The 23,854-nt window shown below is 32.4% G+C and overlaps 3 protein-coding genes and 1 pseudogene across 7 annotated transcripts; all 4 read right to left on the bottom strand.

Annotated features, from left to right (window-relative positions):
* Positions 1-200: 200 nt before the first annotated feature.
* LOC11412062 (cysteine synthase-like) lies at positions 201-4,102 on the bottom strand (annotated as a pseudogene).
* Positions 4,103-5,794: 1,692 nt separating this feature from the next.
* LOC25484655 (cysteine synthase) lies at positions 5,795-9,935 on the bottom strand. Its single transcript, XM_013613550.3, has 10 exons — positions 9,121-9,935; positions 8,898-9,007; positions 8,730-8,787; positions 7,632-7,895; positions 7,413-7,550; positions 7,281-7,332; positions 6,914-6,993; positions 6,582-6,641; positions 6,194-6,274; positions 5,795-6,095 (listed from the first exon to the last, which is right to left on the bottom strand). Exons 1-10 carry the CDS (start codon positions 9,157-9,159, stop codon positions 6,006-6,008), a joined length of 972 nt encoding a protein of 323 aa, XP_013469004.1. The 5' UTR covers positions 9,160-9,935; the 3' UTR covers positions 5,795-6,005.
* Positions 9,936-10,773: 838 nt separating this feature from the next.
* Positions 10,774-15,004, bottom strand: LOC11410729 (cysteine synthase). 4 transcript variants are annotated; one of them, XM_003590987.4, is made up of 11 exons: positions 14,856-15,004; positions 14,662-14,728; positions 14,402-14,511; positions 14,232-14,289; positions 13,571-13,834; positions 13,353-13,490; positions 13,217-13,268; positions 12,258-12,337; positions 11,898-11,957; positions 11,212-11,292; positions 10,774-11,066 (listed from the first exon to the last, which is right to left on the bottom strand). In XM_003590987.4, the coding sequence occupies exons 2-11, from the start codon at positions 14,698-14,700 to the stop codon at positions 10,977-10,979; spliced, it is 972 nt and encodes a 323-aa protein (XP_003591035.2). In that variant the 5' UTR covers positions 14,701-14,728; positions 14,856-15,004; the 3' UTR covers positions 10,774-10,976. The 4 variants fall into 4 exon arrangements, with proteins under 4 accessions (XP_003591035.2, XP_024638027.1, XP_024638022.1 ...); XM_024782259.2 differs by having other exon boundaries at positions 14,662-14,719; positions 14,856-14,980; XM_024782254.2 differs by lacking the exon at positions 14,856-15,004 and adding an exon at positions 14,816-14,844.
* Positions 15,005-16,017: 1,013 nt separating this feature from the next.
* Positions 16,018-19,895, bottom strand: LOC11410728 (cysteine synthase). 2 transcript variants are annotated; one of them, XM_003590986.4, is made up of 11 exons: positions 19,736-19,895; positions 19,598-19,655; positions 19,387-19,496; positions 18,651-18,708; positions 18,134-18,397; positions 17,911-18,048; positions 17,734-17,785; positions 17,140-17,219; positions 16,705-16,764; positions 16,533-16,613; positions 16,018-16,356 (listed from the first exon to the last, which is right to left on the bottom strand). In XM_003590986.4, exons 2-11 carry the CDS (start codon positions 19,637-19,639, stop codon positions 16,264-16,266), a joined length of 978 nt encoding a protein of 325 aa, XP_003591034.1. In that variant the 5' UTR covers positions 19,640-19,655; positions 19,736-19,895; the 3' UTR covers positions 16,018-16,263. The 2 variants fall into 2 exon arrangements, with proteins under 2 accessions (XP_003591034.1, XP_039685217.1); XM_039829283.1 differs by lacking the exons at positions 19,598-19,655; positions 19,736-19,895 and having other exon boundaries at positions 18,651-18,703.
* Positions 19,896-23,854: the final 3,959 nt, after the last annotated feature.

Below are 23,854 nucleotides of genomic sequence, written 5' to 3'. Positions count from 1 at the left end.
CTACTAGAATGATACATATCATTCCCAAACTTAATGAGCATATATAATGATATTGATGATTTTTTCTTCTTCTTCAGAATTATATGATATTGCTGATTTTGAAAAATATCATATTAATTTTTGTAAGTTTTCTCCTTACTCTTGCAGAGAAAATTTGGTTGAAATAGAAGAATCTATCTTTTGTGCCTAACAAGTAATTCGAGACCAATCACCGTTAAAAGTAATGGTTCATTCAAAATTCATGTCTGCATGGACACTTATTGAACTGTCTGTCCAAACTCCAAACATTGTCATTCACAAAGTGTTAATCAAAATGTTGTTCAACTTATTTTAGACCACAGCTTGAATGAGAATGACTAGTTATTTTAGCTATTCATGCACTTCAGTCAAATGTCATTTCTTCAGCTTCACGCCTGATGGATTCAAAAAGTGGTGAAGATAAGTAACGCTCTCCGAAACTAGGAAAAACCACCTGCCCAACAACGATTTTGAATTATTCAACATTGACATTAAGTATTAATCTGCTATTCACAGCAAACATGAAGTAGCAGCATTATTTGTACAAGTCATAGATTATAATCATCTTATAATTCTGCGTCGAATAAACATACTAAGGCTTGTAAACTTACAACAATGAGCTTTCCTGCATTTTCTTGTCTCTTCCTAATTTTATGGCAGCTGCTGCTGCAGCTCCTGATGAAATTCCCATCTGCAAAAGACATTCACATAATCAACATGAAAAGTAATAAGAGTTTAACGTATATGCACGGATACTGTAAAATATTTTAGAAAGTAACATAAAAGTGAGATATGATTGGATGACAGCGTAAATTTTTTGTAGTGCCAATGGCCCCGATGCATATCCATTAAACTCAAATAATATTAATAAGATGCATATTTGTGGTTACATATTTGCAGAGTTTTTATATAACAAATAACTGAAGGGAAATTAATGCAAAGCCAATAACAAGAATCACAAGTTATCATATGTCATACCAGTAAACCTTCTTTCAAAGCAAGCAGCTTAGCAGTTTCTATAGCTTCTTCACTTGAAACCTATAGTTCACAAAACCTTGTTGGTCAAAACAGAATCCATTGTATTTACAGCTAGTATTGGAAACACTGTTTATACATTCCCCAACTTTTAAGAATGAAAGATTCAGAATTAATATCCTCATGTCACTATTGAACTCAACTATTCATATAATATATGTGCGTGACCTGGTGAGACAAAGCTTTTCAAGATTTGGATACGATTGCGAAAAACAACTTTCAAGTGTCAAATAGTATGAGAAAGCGATAATAGTGAAGAGCTACATTTAGGCTTGATTTAATTACTTAGATTATGCGCAAACAAGTATCAGTTCAAAAGTTCAGCAAGCATATTGTTCTTACTTAGGATAGAAATTAATGATAAGTTTATGGATTAAAATTAATGATAATTGAATACCAGTGTATTAGTGTTGCAAGCTACCTGAATAACTTCATCTAGGAGATCAAGATCCAGGACAGGGGGAACGACGCCAGTACCGATCCCTTGGACTAGGTGTTTGCCTTTGAAATTGGTGCAAATGAAAAATTCATTCAATAAATGGCCTCAAGTTGTTGTCTAAAAACTTGCTTGAATATCAAAAGAATATAACATGTGACATTTTTTATGAGATCTAAACAGCAACAAAAATTATAACAATTCAGAATAGTAAAATGACCTGGCTTTCCTCCATTCAGAATTGCACTTTCAGTTGGTTCTACACCATACACCTAGGGGGGGAAATTTACATAGATCATAAAGTATATAGCATGAACTAAGAAAACTTGTTCACATATTCACTCCCAACACAAAAAGTATACAAGGTAAACAAATTAACCTTGATATCTAAGTTTCTCTCCTTGAGGAACTTCCCAGCACCTGTTATTGTTCCCCCAGTTCCTATCCCTGCAACCAAAGCATCAATTCTCTCTCCAGTGTCTCTCCAAATCTCAGGGCCTGTGGTCTCATAATGAGTCTAAAAATTGACAAATTAATCGACTAAACTTTTTTCAACCTATCAACCAAATTAGGCAATATGAATTATGAAAATACCTTTGGATTGACAGGATTTTCAAATTGATTGAGCATATAACTATTAGGTGTCTTTGCTAATAGCTCGTATGCCTTTTCAAAAACTCCGTCAACTCCTTTGGCAGGGTCTGTCAGATATACCTCGGCTCCGAAAGCGCACAATATAATTTTTCTCTCAAGACTCACAAAAGATGGCATAGTTACTAAAAGTTTATAGCCTCTCAGTGCTGCGATCGATGCCAATCCTATGCCGGTGTTGCCACTCGTAGCCTCAATAAGAACAGTCTTTATACAATCATTGTTTAAAAAGATTAAACTTACTTAGATTGTACATTCCACAACATGAACAATACTATATGTGGTTGAACAAATAGACTTCAACATTATAAGCAATAACATTGCAAGATGAAAATCTCAATTAAATGCGATAATGAAATTTGAATAACACAATTGTCCAGTGTTAGAAATTTTATTTATAAGTCTTGGCACTCTATTGATTTACTAAACATTGGTTGAATGGTATCTTGATGGGTTCCGAAATTTTCATATTTTGATCAATGAGTATTGGACATCACATGGTGAGTGTCTTTGAAAAATAGTTGAATGGATCTATGATAGACTAAAACTCATCATCTTACGAGTTTTATGAGTCCGGGAAAGAGAACCTAGTTATCAAACATGATTGATCAGTAATATACCTTTGCAGGAGTAATGAAGCCTTTATTTTCGGCATCTTCAATCATGCTCAATGCTATCCTGAGTGCGAAAAACAAGATTATCAATACAAATTCTTAATTTCTTATTAAGAATCTTAAAACTTAACAATTTCAAAACAGTTTTAGTTTGTGAAATAATAGAATTCCATGCCTATCTTTGACACTGCAGCAGGATTGCAAGTATTCTAGCTTAGCAGCAATACGAGCTACACACCCTTCTGTAATGTTGTTAAGATATACCAATGGTGTGTTCCCTATTAACTTCACAATGAAAAACAACAAAATTATTCTTGTATATAAGAACAACAAAAAATCTCATATTTTTTGTTTTAAGTATATGCAAATATAAACTACTTTTGATTCTTTTGTTTTCATAAAACAAGTTTCTACGAAGAGCATTTTAGATAATGCACTATTTTTTTATGAGAGATCAAGAAGATTGATTGTATTTAACTAGTTTTTTTATGAAACTAATTTCTTAATAAGTGTGAAATTTAATTATTTATATTTATTTATAATCAACACCGATAGTATTATTTTACTAAACTAAAAAAAAAAAAAAAAAATACAGGATAAAAACGTGACGATAAAAGGTAGAAAATAACTAATATTAAAAAGTTATATGGCTTTGAATTATTTTTTTTTTAACGGTAAATGTTTTTATTGAAGTTGATGTTTAAGTGGCACTCATTAAAAAAGACGATACACCTAATTGTTTACCCAAAAGACATTGTCAAGAGATTCTGTTGATTGTATCAACAACCTTTGTGACCTTATAATATATAAGGAAAACTTAGCTAGCTCCACTGTACTAAAATGCTACTTTTCTTAATATCATGGAACAAAAATGCTAGTGTTGTTTAACTAACTAATTTTCTTTTGTAAAAAAAAAAAAACACTAACTAATTTTCTTAACAAAAATACTAAAGAGTGCTCTTAATTGATATAAAAATATTATTTTGAAAAAAATTGTGTATTCAATTTTTTTGACGTTAAAAAAAATCATGCCCTTGATACTCTTAGGATACCAAGTTAGCATGATTCTTTTTTTGCTTATATAAAAAATCGGAGTAATTATAAAAAAAAAAAATAGCAAAATGATTCTTATACACTCAAACTTCAATCCACCACTAGACAGAAAGAAATAAATAGAGTGAAGTGATAAATATAAAAATATTATGATGTGATAGGAAGAGATAAATAGAAAGAAAATAATGTGTAGAACGAGCGCATGAAATAAAGAAAATGAAGTGTGTACAAAAATAAGTGCTCTAAAAAATATTACTTCAGTGACATCCTTCTTGATTGCAAACTGTGGCACCATATTATCCGATGAAGAAGGCCTGCAAAAGCTTGATTATGTAGTTTCTTTTAGAAAGCACTAGTAAAAGAAGCATCATATATATATAGTAACATCTCAATAATAAGAAGATTATGAATTAATGTTGTACTAACAAGACAAACTTCACTATCACTTGTACGTGTTCAATGACAGTTTCGGAATGTTGCAAAACCAGAACAGTTTCAGCTTAACCGTGTGTGACTGTGTGTATTTGAAGAGTTATTATACTATTCGGCTTTACCTAACATCCCAAAGCTGTCTTTTTTTTGACGGAAGGGACGGACATATGTATTGGAATGTTGGAGCATATGCTTACACTGTCTTTTGAGAAGAAAAAATTTAGAGTCTACACTTCCCAAAAATACTTTTTTTGTTTTTAAAAACTTGAAAATTAAAAACTTTTTTGCTACACTATTTTCTAAAATTACAGTTTTTGAAACTGTTTTGAATTTTTTAGTTTTGGGGACTAAAACTAAAACATGTAAAATGATAACTATTGTCAGAAGAGGACTTGTATATTTCAAAAACTGAAGTATAAGTTTTTTTTTTTTTTTTTCTGGTCAAGTAGTATGATGGTTACAATTTTACGGATAGTACTTGGGTGACATAGAGTTGGGTGACATTGGTGGCATTGACCAATCACAATGTCACAATATTTGTGTTTCTCTCTCTTTCACAAGCATTGTGATTGGCCAATGTCACCCAACTCTATGTCAATTTTATCAAGATGAATAAGTGGAAAATTCATATTTGTGCTCGGACTCTTGCGTATACAATACAATAAATGTTTTGATGTTATACTTTTTTTATCTTAAATTAATAAGTGTTTTGTTGTAATCCAAACTAAATGCGTTTTGTTTGGGTTGGTTCAATTTTAAATACCTCTTGAAGGTACATAGGCAAATTCATCTAGACACTTCTTCCATTTTTTCGAGCGGAATTTATCCATGTTTGGTATACTCATGAGATGATGGAATGACCATATGGGTGATAGTGTTCTATCTTCACCATTAATCTTAACTTCAATAGTTTCTAATTAAGAGACAATACTGTTGAGAATACACCATTAATCTTGATTTGTGTAACACATTGTACATTCTATTCATTTGAATAATACACAAATCACATTCCCAAAAATAGCATTCTCTATTTTTGTTTCTTTCTCTTCATTTATCAATAAACTGTTTCATTGAAACTCTTAAATCTAGTTTCTCACACTTGTTGTCCAACTCAGCTGTAAGTACCGACTTGCACCAACTCCTTACATCAAAAGTCATTCCAACAATGGTGGTGAAATGGCGTGTCCAGTTGATGGAGCAACAACATGCAAATGAGTGGATAAAAAACACTTTCTTGATGGGGAACATATCTAGATGAATGGAAGAACAAACACACACTTGAAGGGGAGAATTTTTGTGTGTCAAGTGTGAGTTAGAAGTCCAACTATAAATAGAAAAGTGAATGTTGAACAACATATAAATGAAATAACTCATAAACCTAATGTTTTAGGTTTATGGTTAAGATGTAGTGTTCAACTCACTTGTGTGGTTACTCTTGACTCAGTGATGACCTCTCATACTCCCCATCATGTCCGAACAACACAAAATATATAAATTAAAGTTTAAAAAAAACAGATATTCCTTTTTCACTAAAGCGATAAAATTGAGCTAGAAATTGAAGCTTAAGAAAATAAGCTATTTCAAAGCCTAAAATCAACTAATGCAAGGGTTGATTTCATTACAATTTATTACAAAATTCAAAGTAATTGTTCATTTGATTCCAAACGTTATTATTCAACAAAGTGTTGATCAAAACGCAGTTCAATTTATTTTAGACGACAACTTGTGACTTGTAGAGGTTGAATGAGAATGACTAGTTATGCATTTCAATCAAATGTCATTTGTTCAGCTTCATGCCTGAGAGACTCAAAAAGTATTGAAGATAAGTAACGCTCTCCAGAACTAGGAAAAACCACCTGCACAACATTAAGTAATAATGCTTGTATATAAGTCATAAGCCATAATCATATTATAAGTCTGTGTGGAATAAACTTATTAAGGATTGTAAACTTACAACAATGAGCTTTCCTGCATTTTCTGGTCTCTTCCCTAGTTTTATTGCAGCTGCTGCAGCAGCTCCTGATGAAATTCCCATCTGCAAAAGGCATTCATATATAATTAGCCGGACAAATAATAAGAGTTTAACAGATATTCAGTTATAAAGTAATTTTTTTACGCGGTTATCAAATCATATCGCACTATTTATAGATTTGTTGAAATACTTTAGTATGTTAGGCACCGGTAAACCTAACATGATTACTGACGGCGTGACAGTTAGTTGGGAGGAGGAAAAATAAGATCATAGTAATTAGTATATTTGCATAGTTTTATATAACACAAAACTGAAGGAAAATTACTGCAAAGTCAATAACAAGAATCACAAGTTATCAGTCATGCCATACCAGTAAACCTTCTTTCAAGGCAAGCAGCTTAGCAGTTTCTATAGCTTCTTCACTTGAAACCTGTAATTCACAGAACCTTGTTGGTCAAAACAGAATCCCTTATATTTGCAGCTAGTATTGGAAACATTGTTAATATTCCTCACTGTCATCTTCTAGTTTTTTTTTTGTCTCTATGTTTAATTAATAAATTTTGTGTTATATATTAACAAATTATGCAGGTTTCACTTGGGAAAAAAAGAAAGAAAAGATAGTCTCATTTGAAATGAAGGAAAATATCATATTCTATATTGAAATTGATAATTGAATACTAATGTATTAGTGTTGCGAGCTACCTGAATAACTTCATCTAGGAGATCAACTTCCAGAACAGGAGGAATGATACCAGCACCGATCCCTTGGATTCGATGATTGCCTTTGAAATGTTTACAAATGGTAAAAGCAATCAGTAAACAGCCTCAAGTGGCTGATCAAGCACTTGCTTAAATATTAAAGAATGAAATTCGGACAATTATATTTGACAGAGAAACAAAAAACTAAATATAACAATTCAAATGAAGAACAAAAATCTATAGTCTCTAGACTACTGGAAAATTTGGACATTTTATATTGTGAATTTGTGATACAACGACATTCACATACACTGCAATTAGCATTAGAAGACTGAAGACCAGAAAGAAATACTCAGAATCATATAAGCACCTGACTTTCCTCCATTCAGAACTGGACTTTCAGTTGGTTCAACACCATACACCTATAGGGGGAAAGCAACATAAATCATAAAGTTAGCATAAATGTAAATAAAGAGTAAGAAAACTTGTTAACTATTCATACCTTGATCTCTGGGTTTTTCTCCTTAAGGAACTTCCCAACACCTGTTATTGTTCCTCCAGTTCCTATCCCTGCAACCAAAGCATCAATTCTCCCTCCAGTGTCTCTCCAAATCTCAGGGCCAGTGGTCTCATAATGAATCTAAAAGTAACGACCAATTAATTGGCTCAGTTTTTTTTCCAATTCATAAACCATATTAGGAAATATAAATAATGACAATACCTTCGGATTGGCAGGATTTTCAAATTGATTGAACATATAACTATTAGGCGTCTTCTCTAATAGCTCTTCCGCTTTCTCAAAAACACCATCTATTCCTTTGGCAGGATCTGTTAGATATACCTCAGCTCCAAAAGCTCTGAGTAGAATTCTTCTCTCAAGACTCACATAAAATGGCAATGACACTAAAAGTTTATAGCCCCTCATTGCTGCTATCGACGCCAATCCAATGCCGGTGTTACCACTTGTTGGCTCAACAAGAACACTCTTTATACAACCATTGTTTAAAAAGATTAACCTCACTTAGATCATACATTCAACGATAGGAACAATACTATATGTGGCTGAACAGACACACTTTAACATTATAAGCAATAACATTGCAAAATGAAAATCTCAATTAAACGCAGTAATGAAATTTAAATAACAATTGTCCATTGCTTTACTATTACTATTACAGATTTAGGTATCGGGAAAATTCCAAGTCCTAAGTTGAAAACAAATGAGACTTTAAAAGAGTCTATCAAGGGTTATTAGAGAATGACACCTCACAATCTTCCATTCAACCAGATGAAGCTTATGATCCTACTCTTATAACTACTTAACTGAAGTTAGTTAGCTGGTTCTAGTTAGTTATGAGACGGTTGGGAGTTAGTTACTGTAGAAATTGTATTTCTGTGTACATGGCATCAGAGCAGGTTATGATTTTATGACCTGTCTCTGTGATTCACTGCGGTTGCTGGCGGCGGCATTTGCGCCAACAGCACCACCTTTCAGCTTTTTCGATTTTTGGCCAAATACCGTCGTCCATCGCTGTCAACTCCAGCAGACTTTCTAACATCAAAACCATCCACATAGATCTACAATCTTTACAGTTACAACCAGTAACTTGCTAAACAAGTCACCTAGTGCATTCTCATTTTGTATATATAGATAAATAGATAGATATGATGTACTTTGAGATCATTCAGATCAATCAATAATGCAATGAGTGGCATCCCCCACTTTACCAACAAATTTTATAAGGAATAGTTAAACCAAGTAAAAAAACCTAATATGGTATAAGACCCTAGTTATCAAACTTGACAAATTAGTAACTACCTTTCCAGGAGTAATGAGACCTTTATTCTCAGCATCTTCAATCATGCTCAATGCTATCCTGCGTGAGAAAAAAAAGATTATCACTACAAATTCTTAATTAAAAGTCTTAAAACCTTACAATTTAAATACAGCTCTAGTTTGTGAAATAGACGAATTCGAATTCCATGCCTATCTTTGACACTGCAGCAAGATTGCAAGTACTCTAGCTTAGCAGCAATACGAGCTACACACCCTTCTGTAATGTTGTTTAGATATACCAATGGTGTGTTCCCTATTAACTTCACAATCAACCAAACAACAAAATTATTACTATTATAAAAAAAAATAAACATAGAGATAAAGAAAAACACTGCAACCATGATAGGATAAGACAGTGGTGATAAAATATTACTTCAGTGACATCTTTCTTGATTGCACATTGTGGCTCCATGTTATCTGATGAAGAAGGCCTGCAAAAGCTTGATTGTGTAGTTGAGCCTTATAGAATCACTAGCAAAATAAAGCATCATATATAGTAACATGTGAATATATTGGACACATAAAACTTAGAACAAGGAGATTGGAAATGATGTAGTACCAAGCCAAACTTCACTTAATGACAGTTTTAGATTGTTGAAAAACTAGACATTGTTTCAGCTTGACCGTGTGTGATTGTGTGTATTTGAAGAATTATTATTCTTTTCGGCTTTAGCTAACATCCAAAAACTATCTTTTTTGACGAAAGACCAAAAGCTATCATGTATTATGGAAAAATATTTTAACATAAATTAGGTGTGCAATCAAGAAAGATAGCTAACATGTTTTTTTAAAATATATCAAGTGTGATTGAAGTATTATATGATCGTTTATCATGTTAATATGTTAACTTTTTAAAAAATATTTTATAGTGTTCGTAATTTAAAAATGATAAATAAACCCCCCAGACTAGCCTCCTAAACCCTCCATTCAAATACACCCGGTTAACATCCCTATTTTGTTTTCTTCTCAATTAGCATCCCTATTAAAAGATCAATATTCCCCATTCTTATAATTAAACAAATGGAAATGTTAACTAGTGCCCCGGGCACCGGTTAAGGACACTTTTAACCATCTTAAATTAAAAATCACACTTTAAAGTTATTTTTATAAAAAAATGCTTAAGGAGGTTGCACATGGGAATTATGATAGTGTCTTTAATTTGTTCATTTTTTGTTCCTAAAATACTATTTTATGTATATAGTGCTATAAAATTAACCAAAATATATTGAGATGTAGAGATAAGAGAGAATCAAATAATCTTTGTTGTCTAAATCAAATTCAAGGAAACTTTTTAGTTGTCTAAATCAAATCCATCACCAAAAAAAATACCGAAGTTATTTTGGAACTAACCATAAAGTCAATAACGAACCCCTTGACATCTGGCTCTATCAAAAAATATTGTACCGGAGCCCGACCCCACAAGAACTTAACAGTTAACACCAGTTCAAGGTGGTGCTCGAACCCAAAGAAGTGTTCCGAACTCAAGTTGATCCCTGACTTATTCAATTAACGGCTTGGGGTCAAATATTCTAGACTGGGCATGATCCCAACACGCTAAGGAAACATTTCATTACGGACTATGCTATGGGACTAGGCTTAAGGGGCAATTGTTCTGTACTAGGCTTGGGGGGAAATTGTTCCAAAGACGCAATATTCTACGATGCTCATCACACGTTGATCCATCAATAGCTGCCTCCTAAGACAGCTGGCAAATTGATGGATTTTCCTAAGGAAAGCCTAGTCTCCATCCTATAAATGCTAACACATGACTCAGGTTAAGATACACATTCTCTAAACCCTAAAAATCCCATACCCTCAATCATAAACCCACTTGATCTTCGGAGTGTTTGTAGTACATCACTCCCTCTATGGAGCTGCCACAATCCTTAATCACAATGTTGTCTCTCCAGCTGTCAATCTAGGTCCAATCCTGATCAAAAGGTAATGGTTCATTTGATCCTTACTCGTGTGAATGGAGAAGTTTTAGTTGAAATACTACCTTTTGTGTCTAACAGCAATAACGTAGTTATAAGAAATATATGACTATATTTAAAGCAATTTTATTTAAAGTTTATGTCTGCATGGACACTTATTGAACTGTCTTTCCAAACGCTATAATTTAACAAAGTGTTGATCAATCGATGTTCAACTTCAACTTATATTATAGACCACAGTTGTGACAGTAGAGCTAGAATGAGAACGATTGCTAATTTCATCTATTTATCCACTTCAGTCAAATGTCATTTGTTCAGCTTCATGTCTGATGGATTCAAAAAGTGGTGAAGATAAGTATCGCTCTCCAAAACTGGGAAAAATCACCTGCACAACAACAATTCAGAATTATTCAACATTGACATTAAGTAATACTCACAAGGAAACATAAGGAAATAATATTTGTAGAAGTCATATATCATAATCATCTTAACTATGTGTGGAATAAACTTATTAAGGATTTTAAACTTACAACAATGAGCTTTCCTGCATTTTCTGGTCTCTTCCCTAATTTTATTGCTGCTGCTGTTGCAGCACCTGATGAAATCCCCATCTGCAAAAGACATTCATATAATCAGTATGAAAAATTCTAAAAGTTTAACAGATATGCACTAATAATATAAAATATTTTTATACAACTATTGAATCATATTTGTTAAAATATTTTAGAAAGTATGTTAGGACATAGGTTTGGGCTTAGGGCCTAAGCCCAACAAATGGGCTTGCCAGCGAAGTTAGGAAATTATTGATGATGTGGCAGTTAATTGCGAGAGGAACGTGATTATAGGGGGAAGGATGATGTAAAGATAAGGTCACTCATTATTTTGCAGATAAATGTCTCTTTTCTGAGGAGCTTTTGCTATGGGGTTACATTGGGGTTCCTTCTGTAATATATCTATTTTCAATCAATAATACAGTTTATTTTTTCTTTCTAAATTCAGATTCCTATCAAAGTGACATTACGGTGAGATATGATTGGACAACTCTAAAAAATTTGTATACTGTCAATGTATATTCATTAAACTCAAATAATAATAAGCATATTTTCCTTCAAAAAAAATAAATAATAAGCATATTTGCAGAGTTTTTATATAACAAAAAACTGAAGGAAAATTATTGCAAAGCCAATAAGAAGAATCACAAGTTATCATGCCATACCAGTAAACCTTCTTTCGAGGCAAGCAGCTTAGCAGTTTCTATAGCTTCTTCACCTGAAACCTGTAATTCACAGAACCTTGTTGGTCAAAACAATCCCTTGTATTAGCAGCCAGTATTGGAAACACTTTGTATATTACAGAAATTAGAAGAATCAAATATTAAGAGTTAATATTCCACATTGTCATCTTCTAATTCTTTTTTGTCTCTATGTTTAATTAATAAATCTTGTTAACAAATTATGCAGGTTTCATGTAGGCCCGAAAAAGAAACAAAAGAGAGTCTCATTTTATATGAAGGAAAAGACCAGACTCTAGAAAAAAAATTATAATTGAATGCCAATGTATTAGTATTGAGAGCAACCTGAATAACTTCATCTAGGAGATCAACTTCCAGGATAGGGGGAACGATACCAGCACCGATCCCTTGGATTAGGTGTTTGCCTTTGAAATGTGTTCAAATAGAAAAATCAATCAGTAAACTGTCACAAATGGTTGAAATGTGTTGAAATGGAAAAATCAATCAGTAAACTGCTACAAATGGTTGTGCCTGACTATTAACGAATAAAATTCTGACACTAATATATGACATCTAAACAAATTATAACAATTTAAACGAATAACAAGAATATTTGGTAGCTAGATTAAAAGCAAAGTCAATGATAAACCAGAGGGCTGAGTGCAGCTTTTAAGTTCCAGAAAACAGTCAAGTCAGCAATCTAACAGGATTTGTCCAAATGCCAAAACACTTGCAGATGTCTATAAAAGGGCTGCCTGTATTTCATGTTTTCTCCTAGCCAATTTTGATAGAATAACTCTAATGTTTCTCATGAAATAGGCATATACCTCAAACAGTCCTTAGAGGATAAAGTATAAACCTTTTATGTTTGGATCGAGTGTTTTGGAGGATTTTGGAGGGAAGAGTTTTGGAGGGCTAAGTCAATATTTTACTATATATACCCGAGATTTAAAAAAAAAATATATATTGAAAGAAAAATACAATATATAATCATATAACATTTCAATCCCGCTAAATTTACTTTTAGAAATATTTTATAGCTTTCTTAATTTCGAAAAGAAAAATAAGTCCGCCCTTCTCCTACATAGTTACATACAACAAATTGGGACTAGGTTCCAACTCTCTCGTTCATCGCATACAACAAACTTGCGTCTATATTTTGTGATACATTGATTAAAATAATATTACAAATGAGTCTTGAATTTCTTTCTTGACTTTTATTCTTCCAAGAATACATTAAGATTCACATACACTGAAATTAGCAATAGAAGACCAGAAAGAAATACACAAAATCATAAAATCACCTGGCTTTCCTCCATTCAGAACTGCACTTTCAGTTGGTTCTACACCATACACCTATAAGGGGAAAAGCAACATAAATCATAAAGTTGGCATAAATATAAATACTAATAGTAAGAAAACTTGTTCACATATTCATACCTTGATATCTGGATTTTTCTCCTTAAGGAACTTCCCAGTACCTGTTACTGTTCCCCCAGTTCCTATTCCTGCAACCAAAGCATCAACTCTCCCTCCAGAGTCTTTCCAAATCTCAGGGCCAGTGGTCTCGTAATGAATCTAAAACAACGACAAATTAATTGGTTACAATTTTTTTCCCACCAAACAACCAAATTAGAAAATATGAACTGTGATAACACCTTTGGATTGGCAGAGTTTTCAAACTGATTGAGCTTATAACTATTAGGCGTCTTCGCTAATAGCTCGTCTGCTTTCTGAAAAACACCATCAATTCCTTTGGCAGGGTCTGTCAAATATACCTCGGCTCCGAAAGCTCGCAGTATAATTTTTCTTTCAAGACTCATAGTAGCTGGCATAGTCACTAAAAGTTTATAGCCCCTCATTGCTGCTATCGACGCCAATCCTATGCCAGTGTTACCACTTGTTGGCTCAACAAGAACAGTCTTTATACAAACATTGTTTAAAAAGATTAAACTTACTTGGATTTTTAAATTCAACAATATGAACAATACTATAGGTGGTTTAACATCATAACATGCCTACTTCAACATTATAAGCAATAACATTGGAAAATCCCAATCAGACGTGGTAATGAAATTTGAACAACACAATTGTCCATACTATTACAAGTTTGAGTATCGGGAAAAACTCAAGTTACACATTGAAAATAAACAAGACTGACTTAAAAGAGTTTATAAAGAGTGACATTCTTTACCTTACCAACCAATTTTTGAATGATGAGTTAAGTTCAAAATAAAACTTTAATATAGTATCGGAGTCTGACAGCCCTAACCTTACAAGCTCAGGTGGAAAACTTAGATATCTAATTTGACTAATTACCTTTCCAGGAGTAATGAGGCCTTTACTCTCAGCATCTTCAATCATGCTCAACGATATCCTAAGTGAGAAAAACAATATTATCATTACAAATTCTTAATTTCTTACTAAGAATCTTAAAACCTAACAATATTAAAACAGTTCAAGTTTGTGAAATTATTCCATTTACATACCTATCTTTAACACTACAGCAGGATTGCAAGTATTCTAGCTTAGCAGCAATACGAGCTACACATCCTTCTGTTATGTTGTTTAGATATACCAATGGTGTGTTCCCTATTAACTTCACAATGAAAAACAACAAAATTATTATCATTATTATTTTAAAAGAATAAACATAAGAGAAAAAATATTGCAACCATAGGTGAATAAGACAGTGAAGATATAAATGATAGGAAAAAATAAAAAAATAGTAATTGAGAGAAAATAATACTTGAGTGACATCCTTCTTGATTGCAAAGTGTTGCTCCATGTTATCTGATGAAGAAAGCCTGCAAAATCTTTCAAAACACAAAAGCTATTAAAAACCATATATAACATCTCACATAAAAGACAAAACAATGAGAAATAGGAGAGCCGGGTCCAACTTAATCAGTTGCATGTCTTTTGACAGTTTAGGATTATTACCAGGAATTTCCAGGTTGACTTTCCTTAAGATCCAAAAGCTACTATTATCATGTTTTGTGGATAAATGTTGCTGTCATTTTTGTGATTTTTTTGGATTCTCCTATGAATGAAATTACTAATATACCTGCTCTTCTCTATCTTTACCTATTTTTTGTTTTTGGTAAGGAATATCCTACTTTTAATACGCTGTCTTTCTAACTAACTGTCCTTAAATTCTCGTGAAGATGTGCATGTAGAGGATACATTTTGTGTCCATGAAACACATTCTGATAATTAAAATATTATTAAAGATTAAGATATTGTTTTAATTATTTTTTTTTTAAATCTATTTTTATTAAAAAAATCGCACATTTGTCATTTTTAAGTGTTTGTTTAGGATTTTAAAAAAGAAAAACATTTTTGACTTTAAAATAAAAAGCTATTAGGATTAGATATTCCTTTTTTTCAAAAAATAATGAGGTAACAATTTTTTTTTTAGTAACGAGATAACACATGAACAAGTTAAAACTTTTTAAAAAAAAAAATCTTTTTTAGTCTTTATTCTGAAGACGAAGTTTGATATCATCTCTGCCAAATTTTTATTATAGCTTTGAAATATATGTGTCCAATTTCTTGTTAAAAAGTATATATGTCCAATTAATTTTGCTAATTTATAAATATGCGTATTTATATATCTTTAATTCACTCAAAAACTATAGTAATAGACATTTCTATTGCTTTTGAGAAATGAAAGGATTAGTACCCCTATATTAATTATAAAACTGAACACTTCTAAACATAATCATGCAGTATACAGGACTTTCTTTGTCCATAAGCACTGCTTTTTTTTTGTTAACAAAATATTTATTAAAAACCTAAAATAAAATAATAGTTGTCTTGTTCATTTCAACATCTGAGAATATAGTCTCTAATTTTTAAAAATTCAAATTTTCTCAAGATGAATGTGAGATTTCTTCATTTTTATTTAGAGTAATCATGTTTCAACATCAAAAGTGGACACCAAATACGAGGTCTCTTTGTTTTTTATGTATTTTTTAAATCCGTATGAGGTGCATAAGATAAAAAGTAAGTGACAAATAGACATAGACGTATAAGTTGTCCCAACTCCCAAATCTTGTGTTTAAACAACACGGTTCCTGTTTTTTATATGATAATGTATATCTTTGGTTAACACTTCAGACTTTATTTCTCATTATTTCAAACACAAACTTATGACAACATCAATGAATTTGAATTTACAAAGATAATAACAGAAAAGCATATTATTATTCAGATGCATGTGTAAAAGGCATATCTGATATCTATGCCAAACACAAACTGCAACATGAGATGCTACCATTGGCTCCCATCCCACTTCAAATTTGAGAAGCAAAAAATTCATTCAAATTGTTTTACACTATGTGACAGTTCAATGATCGAAGATCATGCTCTCCGCTTCTCGTTTTACAGATTCAAAGAGCACAGATGATAGATAACGCTCTCCAAAGCTCGGGAAAACAACCTATATAGGTATCCGGTGAGCTCGTTAGTGCAACAATATAATAATTTTAGTGATATTGAATGAGATAAACTCTAATATGGCCAATTATGCACTCCAGCACATGATTCAGTTGATATTATTATATTTAAGCTATCTTTAGAAGAATATCATACCAGATAATCAAATAACAAACTTACAACGATGAGTTTTCCAACATTTTCCGGCTTCTTTGCAACCTTAATTGCAGCGGCTGCGGCAGCACCAGATGATATCCCCACCTGCAATACAAGTTCATTGGTAAAAACAATATATCATTAGAAAATGGAAAGATAGTTCAAATTATGCAATTAACAAAAGATGATAACTTACCAGCAAACCTTCTTTTAATGCAAGAAGTTTAGCAGTTTCAATAGCTTCTTCGCTGGATATCTACACAAAACACAAAAATAAGAGTTGTCATTTATCTATGGACTATAGCGCATAGAACTAATAGATTATACAGATATTTGGCGAATATTAAACAAGTAGAACACGCTTCTTCATAGTAAATGAATTAATGTACTTCCATCTTTCCCAACAATGAATAGTACGTGCTTGAACTTTCATAATGTGGCGTCACCAAGAAGAGAGGGAATAAAGACAAAGCAATAGCCTGCATACTCATAAATTAACCAAAAGGACAGCTACATTTCTTTTTACTTAAAATTTATTATTGAAGGGAGTACAATGGGTACATCATATTTTTATATAAAAATATATTTATTTAAGTGAATATATATAATCATCAAAAGATTCATGCCTTACTTGGATTACTTCATCAAGCAAACCAACGTCCAGAACACCAGGAATGAAGCCAGCACCAATTCCTTGGATCTTATGAGGGCCTTGTACATGGAAAATATCATGCATTTATCAGGGGAATGATACATATAGAAGAAGAAGAAGAGGGAAGTCATTTAATAAGTCTCACTACAGTCATACAAATTACAAAGCAATGTACAAAATGAACAGTGAAAAGTTAATACAACTTTTTCTTCTTGTTGGATATAACAAAGCAAAGGTGAGAAGAAAATCATAATCGATACAATTTTGATATCCAAGCAAAATGGTATTGATTTGCTTACTACTGATTCTGTAGTAAGTAACACACAGAAATCAGAATCCATGATTTTACAAGTACTCATCAAGTGGGCATATTATGTACAAGTGCATATAATCATCGAGGCAGTAACAATCGGTGACGGTATTTGCACATTTGATTCGTCAAGGCACATAAACTGTCAGCAGGTGATACTATCGGTAAAGGTGATACTTTTCCTCAATGTGCATTAGGGAACTTAAGATCAATGATATGAATGAAGCTTGCAATAGTGATAAATAATAAGAAGGAAGGCTCACCAGGTTTCCCTCCAGACAATACTGGACTTTCAAGTGGTTCGACACCATATAGCTAAGGACAAAATAAAAATTGTAAGCAAAACAAAGAATATTAGAAAACATAAAAACTTGCAAAAGAAACATGCCTAGAAATTTATAGAAGGTAATGTTATACAGTTAAAGAATCATAATCCTAACCTTAATATCAGGGTTCTGCTCTTTCAAATATTTTCCAGCACCTGTTACTGTACCTCCGGTTCCTATACCAGAAACAAGGGCATCAACTTTCCCACCAGAGCTTTTCCAGATCTCTGGTCCAGTAGTTTCATAGTGAACCTAAAAGTAGGTGGAAGAGAATGAGTTAGTTAATTCACTTCAACCAAGTGATTCTCTAAAAACAACACATTGACACGACTAACACCTTTGGGTTTGCAGGATTTTCAAATTGCTGAAGAATGTAAGCATTGGGAGTCTTTGCTAGTATCTCTTCGGCTTTCTGAACAGCTCCTTTCATGCCTTTAGCTGGATCTGTGAGAACTAACTCAGCACCAAATGCGCGAAGAATGGTTCTTCTCTCAAGACTCATTGAAGCAGGCATGGTTATAATAAGTTTATAACCCTTAGCAGCTGCCATGAATGCCAAACCAATACCGGTGTTTCCACTAGTAGGCTCAATGAGGACACTCTGCAAAAGGAACAACAGAAATTATTAACCTTGTGAATTCATCTCTTATTTGATAATCAATGGTCTAAGTACCACACAAAACCAATCTAAGTATACGATTTAAAATTTGAGAGTGATAATGACTCTCAATTTAAATTGAATGACGTTATTCTTAATGCGGCTACTAAAGTTGGTCAAAAGAGTAATAGAAGGAAGCTTTAATGCAATGTGTAAGAGTATGTACATCATGAATTAAATATCAAGGAAAACTAACTTCTTGCGGTCTAATGAGTCCTTTCTCCTCAGCATCTGCAATCATGCTATATCCTATCCTGCATCAAATGAAAGAATTATATAGCAACAAAAAAATATTCAAGTCCCACGTAGGTAGTTTGGTTGGTGAGCTAACAGACACCAGTGTAGTCCAAAGTGAAATCCCTGAAAACTAATGTAACCACTAACTTACTAACATTTGCCTACTCAAAAAAAAAAAAACACAAACATTCAGGAATTAGAATAATCTTTTGGCATGAAACAGAATTAAGTCATAGATATTAATAATGCAACTTCAACACCACAATTTTATGTTCCACTATGCCAATTGTAATGATCTCTTAATCAAATCCAACTTAAACCAATTGAAATCAATCTCATTATCAACAATACAAACAACAGTGTCAACTGTCAAACACATTTCTGCAGTTAAGCAGAAAATCTAGAGAATCCTAGGGAAACTTTTCTAGCAAATTTTCTGATGATGTTGAGATGCATGGCAGAGACCAACAAAAAAAAAAAGATAAATGATAGAAAGATTGATTTTGGAATTGATTTAATGAAGAAGTTGATTACAGATAAGTGTATGATCACTTTATATAATGCTCCTAAGGTAAAGGTACTACAACTAATCACAACTAACTTACTACATTAAACAGTACAAAACTAATTTTGTTTCATATGCAACTAATACTATATTTATCAAAAAAATTATCAGAAAGAAGAAATCTATATACCTGTCTTTGACACTAGAGCAAGGTTCCATCATTTCTAGCTTTGCAGCAATTTGTGCAACACAACCATCCACAACATGGTTGAGATACACCAGTGGAGTTTTACCAATCAACTGTACATTTCAATAAATAAATAAAAGTATATCAACATATGTAAAAAAAAAAAAAAAAAAAAAAAAAGAGTGATGTTGATTATATAAACATAGTAACTTACTTCAGTGACATCTTTAGCAATGGTTGACTTGTCTTCCCCCATAGTATTTAGCAATTTTCTACAAAAGCAGAAACATAAACAGATAAGATTGAAGAGGATGAAAAAGATTTCATGTAAATATGGTAATAAATGGCGTACCAGTTCAGTGTGATAGGTAGTTTGAGACAGAGACAAAGGTGTTGTACTTTGTACGTGTAAAAAAGGAAGGAGAATGGTAACTACATGGAAAAAGAAAAAACAAATGTTATGTTGTACTTGCGTGCTTCTCATTGGGTTTGACGTTGAATTTTCCCACATTTTTGCTCCTGGTTCATTCACTATTATGGTATATATACATTCAGTGCTAGCCTTTGACCTTTTGTCTTATCTTACTCGTAAAACTCTCATTATTTGCCTGTTTTGTTTGAGAGAAATACCAAGAAAGAGAAAGTTTCTTTCGTTTGGCAGAACAGATATACATATACTGTAGGAAAGATTACTTTCAGGTAGGGCCCGCACTTTCTTTTTCTAAGCATGCTTGCTTGCTGAGAAAGACTAGAATATTTATTTTATGCTAAATAAACTAAAAAATTTGAGTGTATTAATATACCAAATCAATAAATTAGTAGTTAAATGTGTTATTTTTTGAAAAGAAAAATTATTTTCTATCACCTATAATTATAATAATTAAATCTTATTTACCAAAAACGTCAACGAAATAAAATTTAATTTTTCTAAATTTTTAGTACTCATAATAGAGAATTTTGATTATTTTTTACAATAAAATGTAAAAAAAAATAGTATTACTTTTATAAACAATGAAATGATGTTTTTTTTTTATGAAATGACATTTTCTAAAATATAAATATCAACAAATAGCTCTTTATTCCATAAAACTAATAGTTAATTTAAAGATTTTTTAAGTATGAGTACCGCCGTACCGGTACACATTAATTTACAGGTGTACTGTAGAAGTTCCCTTATTTTATAGCCTTTCAAAACAATTTAATAGTATTAATAAGCTTATATTTAGAAGGGTTAAATATGTTTTTAGTCTTTATAAATATACTAACTTTTCATTTTGGTAAAATAATAAATTTTGGGGACTAAAAGAAAAAGTTAACATATTTATAAGAATCAAAAACATATTTAACCTAATTAAAAAATGTGTAATAAATGAATCTAATAATTTATAAAATGTCTCGTATCTAGGACAAACAAATTTTTGTAATTGGTTTTACAATTAGGGGTGTGGGAAATATATGATGGAGTATTTGATACTTTCTCCGTCTTCGAATCAATGTCACATTCAAGTTGTGCTTAGTTCTTAAAAAAATTATTAGTTTTGTTGATTTTAATAATAAAACTTGTACTACCTCCGGTCTTATATATACATATGGTCACTATTATAAGTGTTGAAATTTTAAATAAATATAGTAAATAATTATATTTATGTTGTAAATATAATCTAACTTACTCTCTATAAGTTATTTAACATAGAATATTATGTAGAATTAACATTCCTTCTGTAAATATATTCTAACTTACTCTCTAAACTACTTAACTCCTATATAACAGACCTTCCGTAGTGTTATTCAGTTATAAGGTTTTCATCATATGTCTTCCTTTTCTCTCATATTCAACATGGTACGAGAGTCATCTATTGTCTTTGAATGAATGATGTTCATCATTCGGTGACATACTCCATAGGGACGTTGTATGTCATTGGTATAGAACTTTTTAGCCTAACTCTAAACTGACTCACATGTGACATGAGGACGGAAGATCGGTTTGATGTCTAGATGAAGTGTTGACTTAATGACACTACGCAGTTGAGCATCAATCTTCTTCCACGTTGATTTCTTGCTTGAAGGTACCCGGTCAATCGATTTAGTGAGATGGTCTTCGTATTTTATACCTTTAACCCACAATTTTATGTCACCAAACCAACTATCGTAATTTGGCCCGTTCAATTTTTCAACCGAAAGGGGAGATGTGACATAGTTGATAAATATACTTTTGTTAACATCAAAGACGGTACTTTTGGTAGTTTCCGAAGTGATGGAAGTAGAAGTGTGAGACATGATGATCAGTTAAGAGAAGAAAAAAGTGTGTGAATCGATGAAAAACGAGCTATTTGAACAAAAGCATGTATTTCCATGGATCAAAACTGAAAACAGAGACCAGATCTAGAATCAAGGTGAAAGCGGAAAGACGGTCGGACGTGCTCTCACGCACGATACATAGAGGGGCATGTGGGTTAACGTGTCGAACAATGGGGTGGCGTGTGCTGGCGCGTAGGTGGTTTCTGGCGGCAAAGATTGTGGTGGTCGGTTAGATTTGGGATTGCGATTCAGATGGTGAAGTCGGTTTTCAAAAAAGTAATCGGAATTAGAGGTGGCAGTGTGACTGGGGTGGTTCATGATGAATTTCAATGCTGAAAATTGACACGATAGTGAAGGAGTGGCAAACCGGAGTTGAAACACAGTTTGCCAAAAAATTTGAAAAAGGGTTCAACGGACATAAATGGTGGGTGGCCCAATGGATATGGAAGGAGACTCTAATACCATCTTAGAAATCGTGGTTAGGTCTAATATAACATCACGTAATTCACTCTCGAATATTTTATGGGGTTCCCATGTTAGGAAGAAAAAAAAGTTGAAATAGAAAATTGTTGCACATTTTGGTTTTTCCCATTTTTCACTCTCGAATATTCCCTTTATAGAGCCCTAATAAAACAAAACCATCAGTCCCTCAAAAGTAAAATACTCGACCTCTTCCACATTCAACTCTTAGAGAAACGAGACTCGTTTTTCACCTCTTTGACTCTCATTTCTCATACCTTGTTTATCACTCATGTTTCATCATGTCAGAAGCTCGATCCTCATTGATAACAAGTTTGCCTTCGTCGATGTTCAATCGAATCATGATTCAAGTTCAATTGATTCACATTCATAGTTGTTCACGATGACTAAGCTTCATATATATCACCGAGGTTTCCCTAGGCTTAGCTATATCATATGTGATTTGTATTTGCCTCTTTGATTTTTCTTATTGATTTGTTGTTTGTTTATACTTTTACTTATATTTTACGGTGGCATTTAGCATGGGAATGGGAACTTGTTTCCCACCATGGGAAAGTATTTTTTGGCCATCTGATTAAAGAGGATTACTGATCTTATTATAGTCTGCACACACTATATCTTTCTCAACTTTGTCTTCAACCTCACTATCATCTCTATCATTTCACCACCACCAAACTAAAATCAACAATCCACCTCATCAAACAACCCGTCCAACCTCACGGATCCTTCCCCACTGGTTTTCAATTTGAATTTTGCTGTTTGACATGAAATTGGTCTCCAATCCCCTTCTTGTGCATAAAAATCCCCTTCCATTCTACCATTATAATAGGATCCAAAATAAAAACCAATTTTAAATAATAAGACATGGAAAAAGTAAAATTCATCATTAATATTGAAAAGCATAGTTTTTGTAACAACAACCATGGCATTGATAACATATACGTGCTTTCAAAAAAAAAAAATCATTCATTCTCAAATATAAAAGAAAAACCAGCATGAGTTTCTTTCATTCATTCTCCAATATCAATCAGTTTCATAAATTTCTTAAAATAAACACAACGAGATGGGTATTCTAAAAAACAATAAAAGATGAAATTGTGTATGAACTACCCTTTTATTCCCACGGTGCTGCTACGCTTGTGTATATGAATTCCAATTCCTTCAACAATAACAAAATCTAAATAAGAATCAATTAGAATGAAAAATGGTACATAACAATGTAACATGGGAGAGGAGGTTAGGGATGAAGTGGCGTGGGTGTTGTTGGGTTTGAGGTTACTATTATACAAGTTGATTTTCATTAATTCAACACCGTGAGAATAAAAGGGTAGTTCATACTTCATACACAATTTCATCTTTTATTTTTTTCATTGTTTTTTATTTATATTTTTCCTGTTTCCATTTTGCTTGCCTATGAATCTGAATTCTAGATTTTGTTATGTGTTCTTTTCCCTTTTCTGAATTGATTATATGATGAAGTTGTTGTTGATTGAGTTTAATGGGTTTCTCTGCCATGGATTGAATGTTGTTAAACTTAAATGGGTTAAGTCAGCTGCTGCAAGTGCTGAGAGAGACACCGAAGAGAGTGAAAATAATATTGTGGTGAGTGTCTATGATAATATTATGGTCTATATTTGATCTAATGGTAAAAAAAAACTTTTCCATGATGGAAAACAATTTCCCTTTTTCATAC

This window comes from Medicago truncatula, chromosome 1 (assembly GCF_003473485.1).
Source record: "Medicago truncatula cultivar Jemalong A17 chromosome 1, MtrunA17r5.0-ANR, whole genome shotgun sequence".
In the NCBI taxonomy this organism is placed as follows: Eukaryota; Viridiplantae; Streptophyta; class Magnoliopsida; order Fabales; family Fabaceae; genus Medicago; species Medicago truncatula.
The sequence above is the reverse complement of the archived record's forward strand: the minus strand, read 5'-3'. Positions and strand labels throughout refer to the sequence as shown.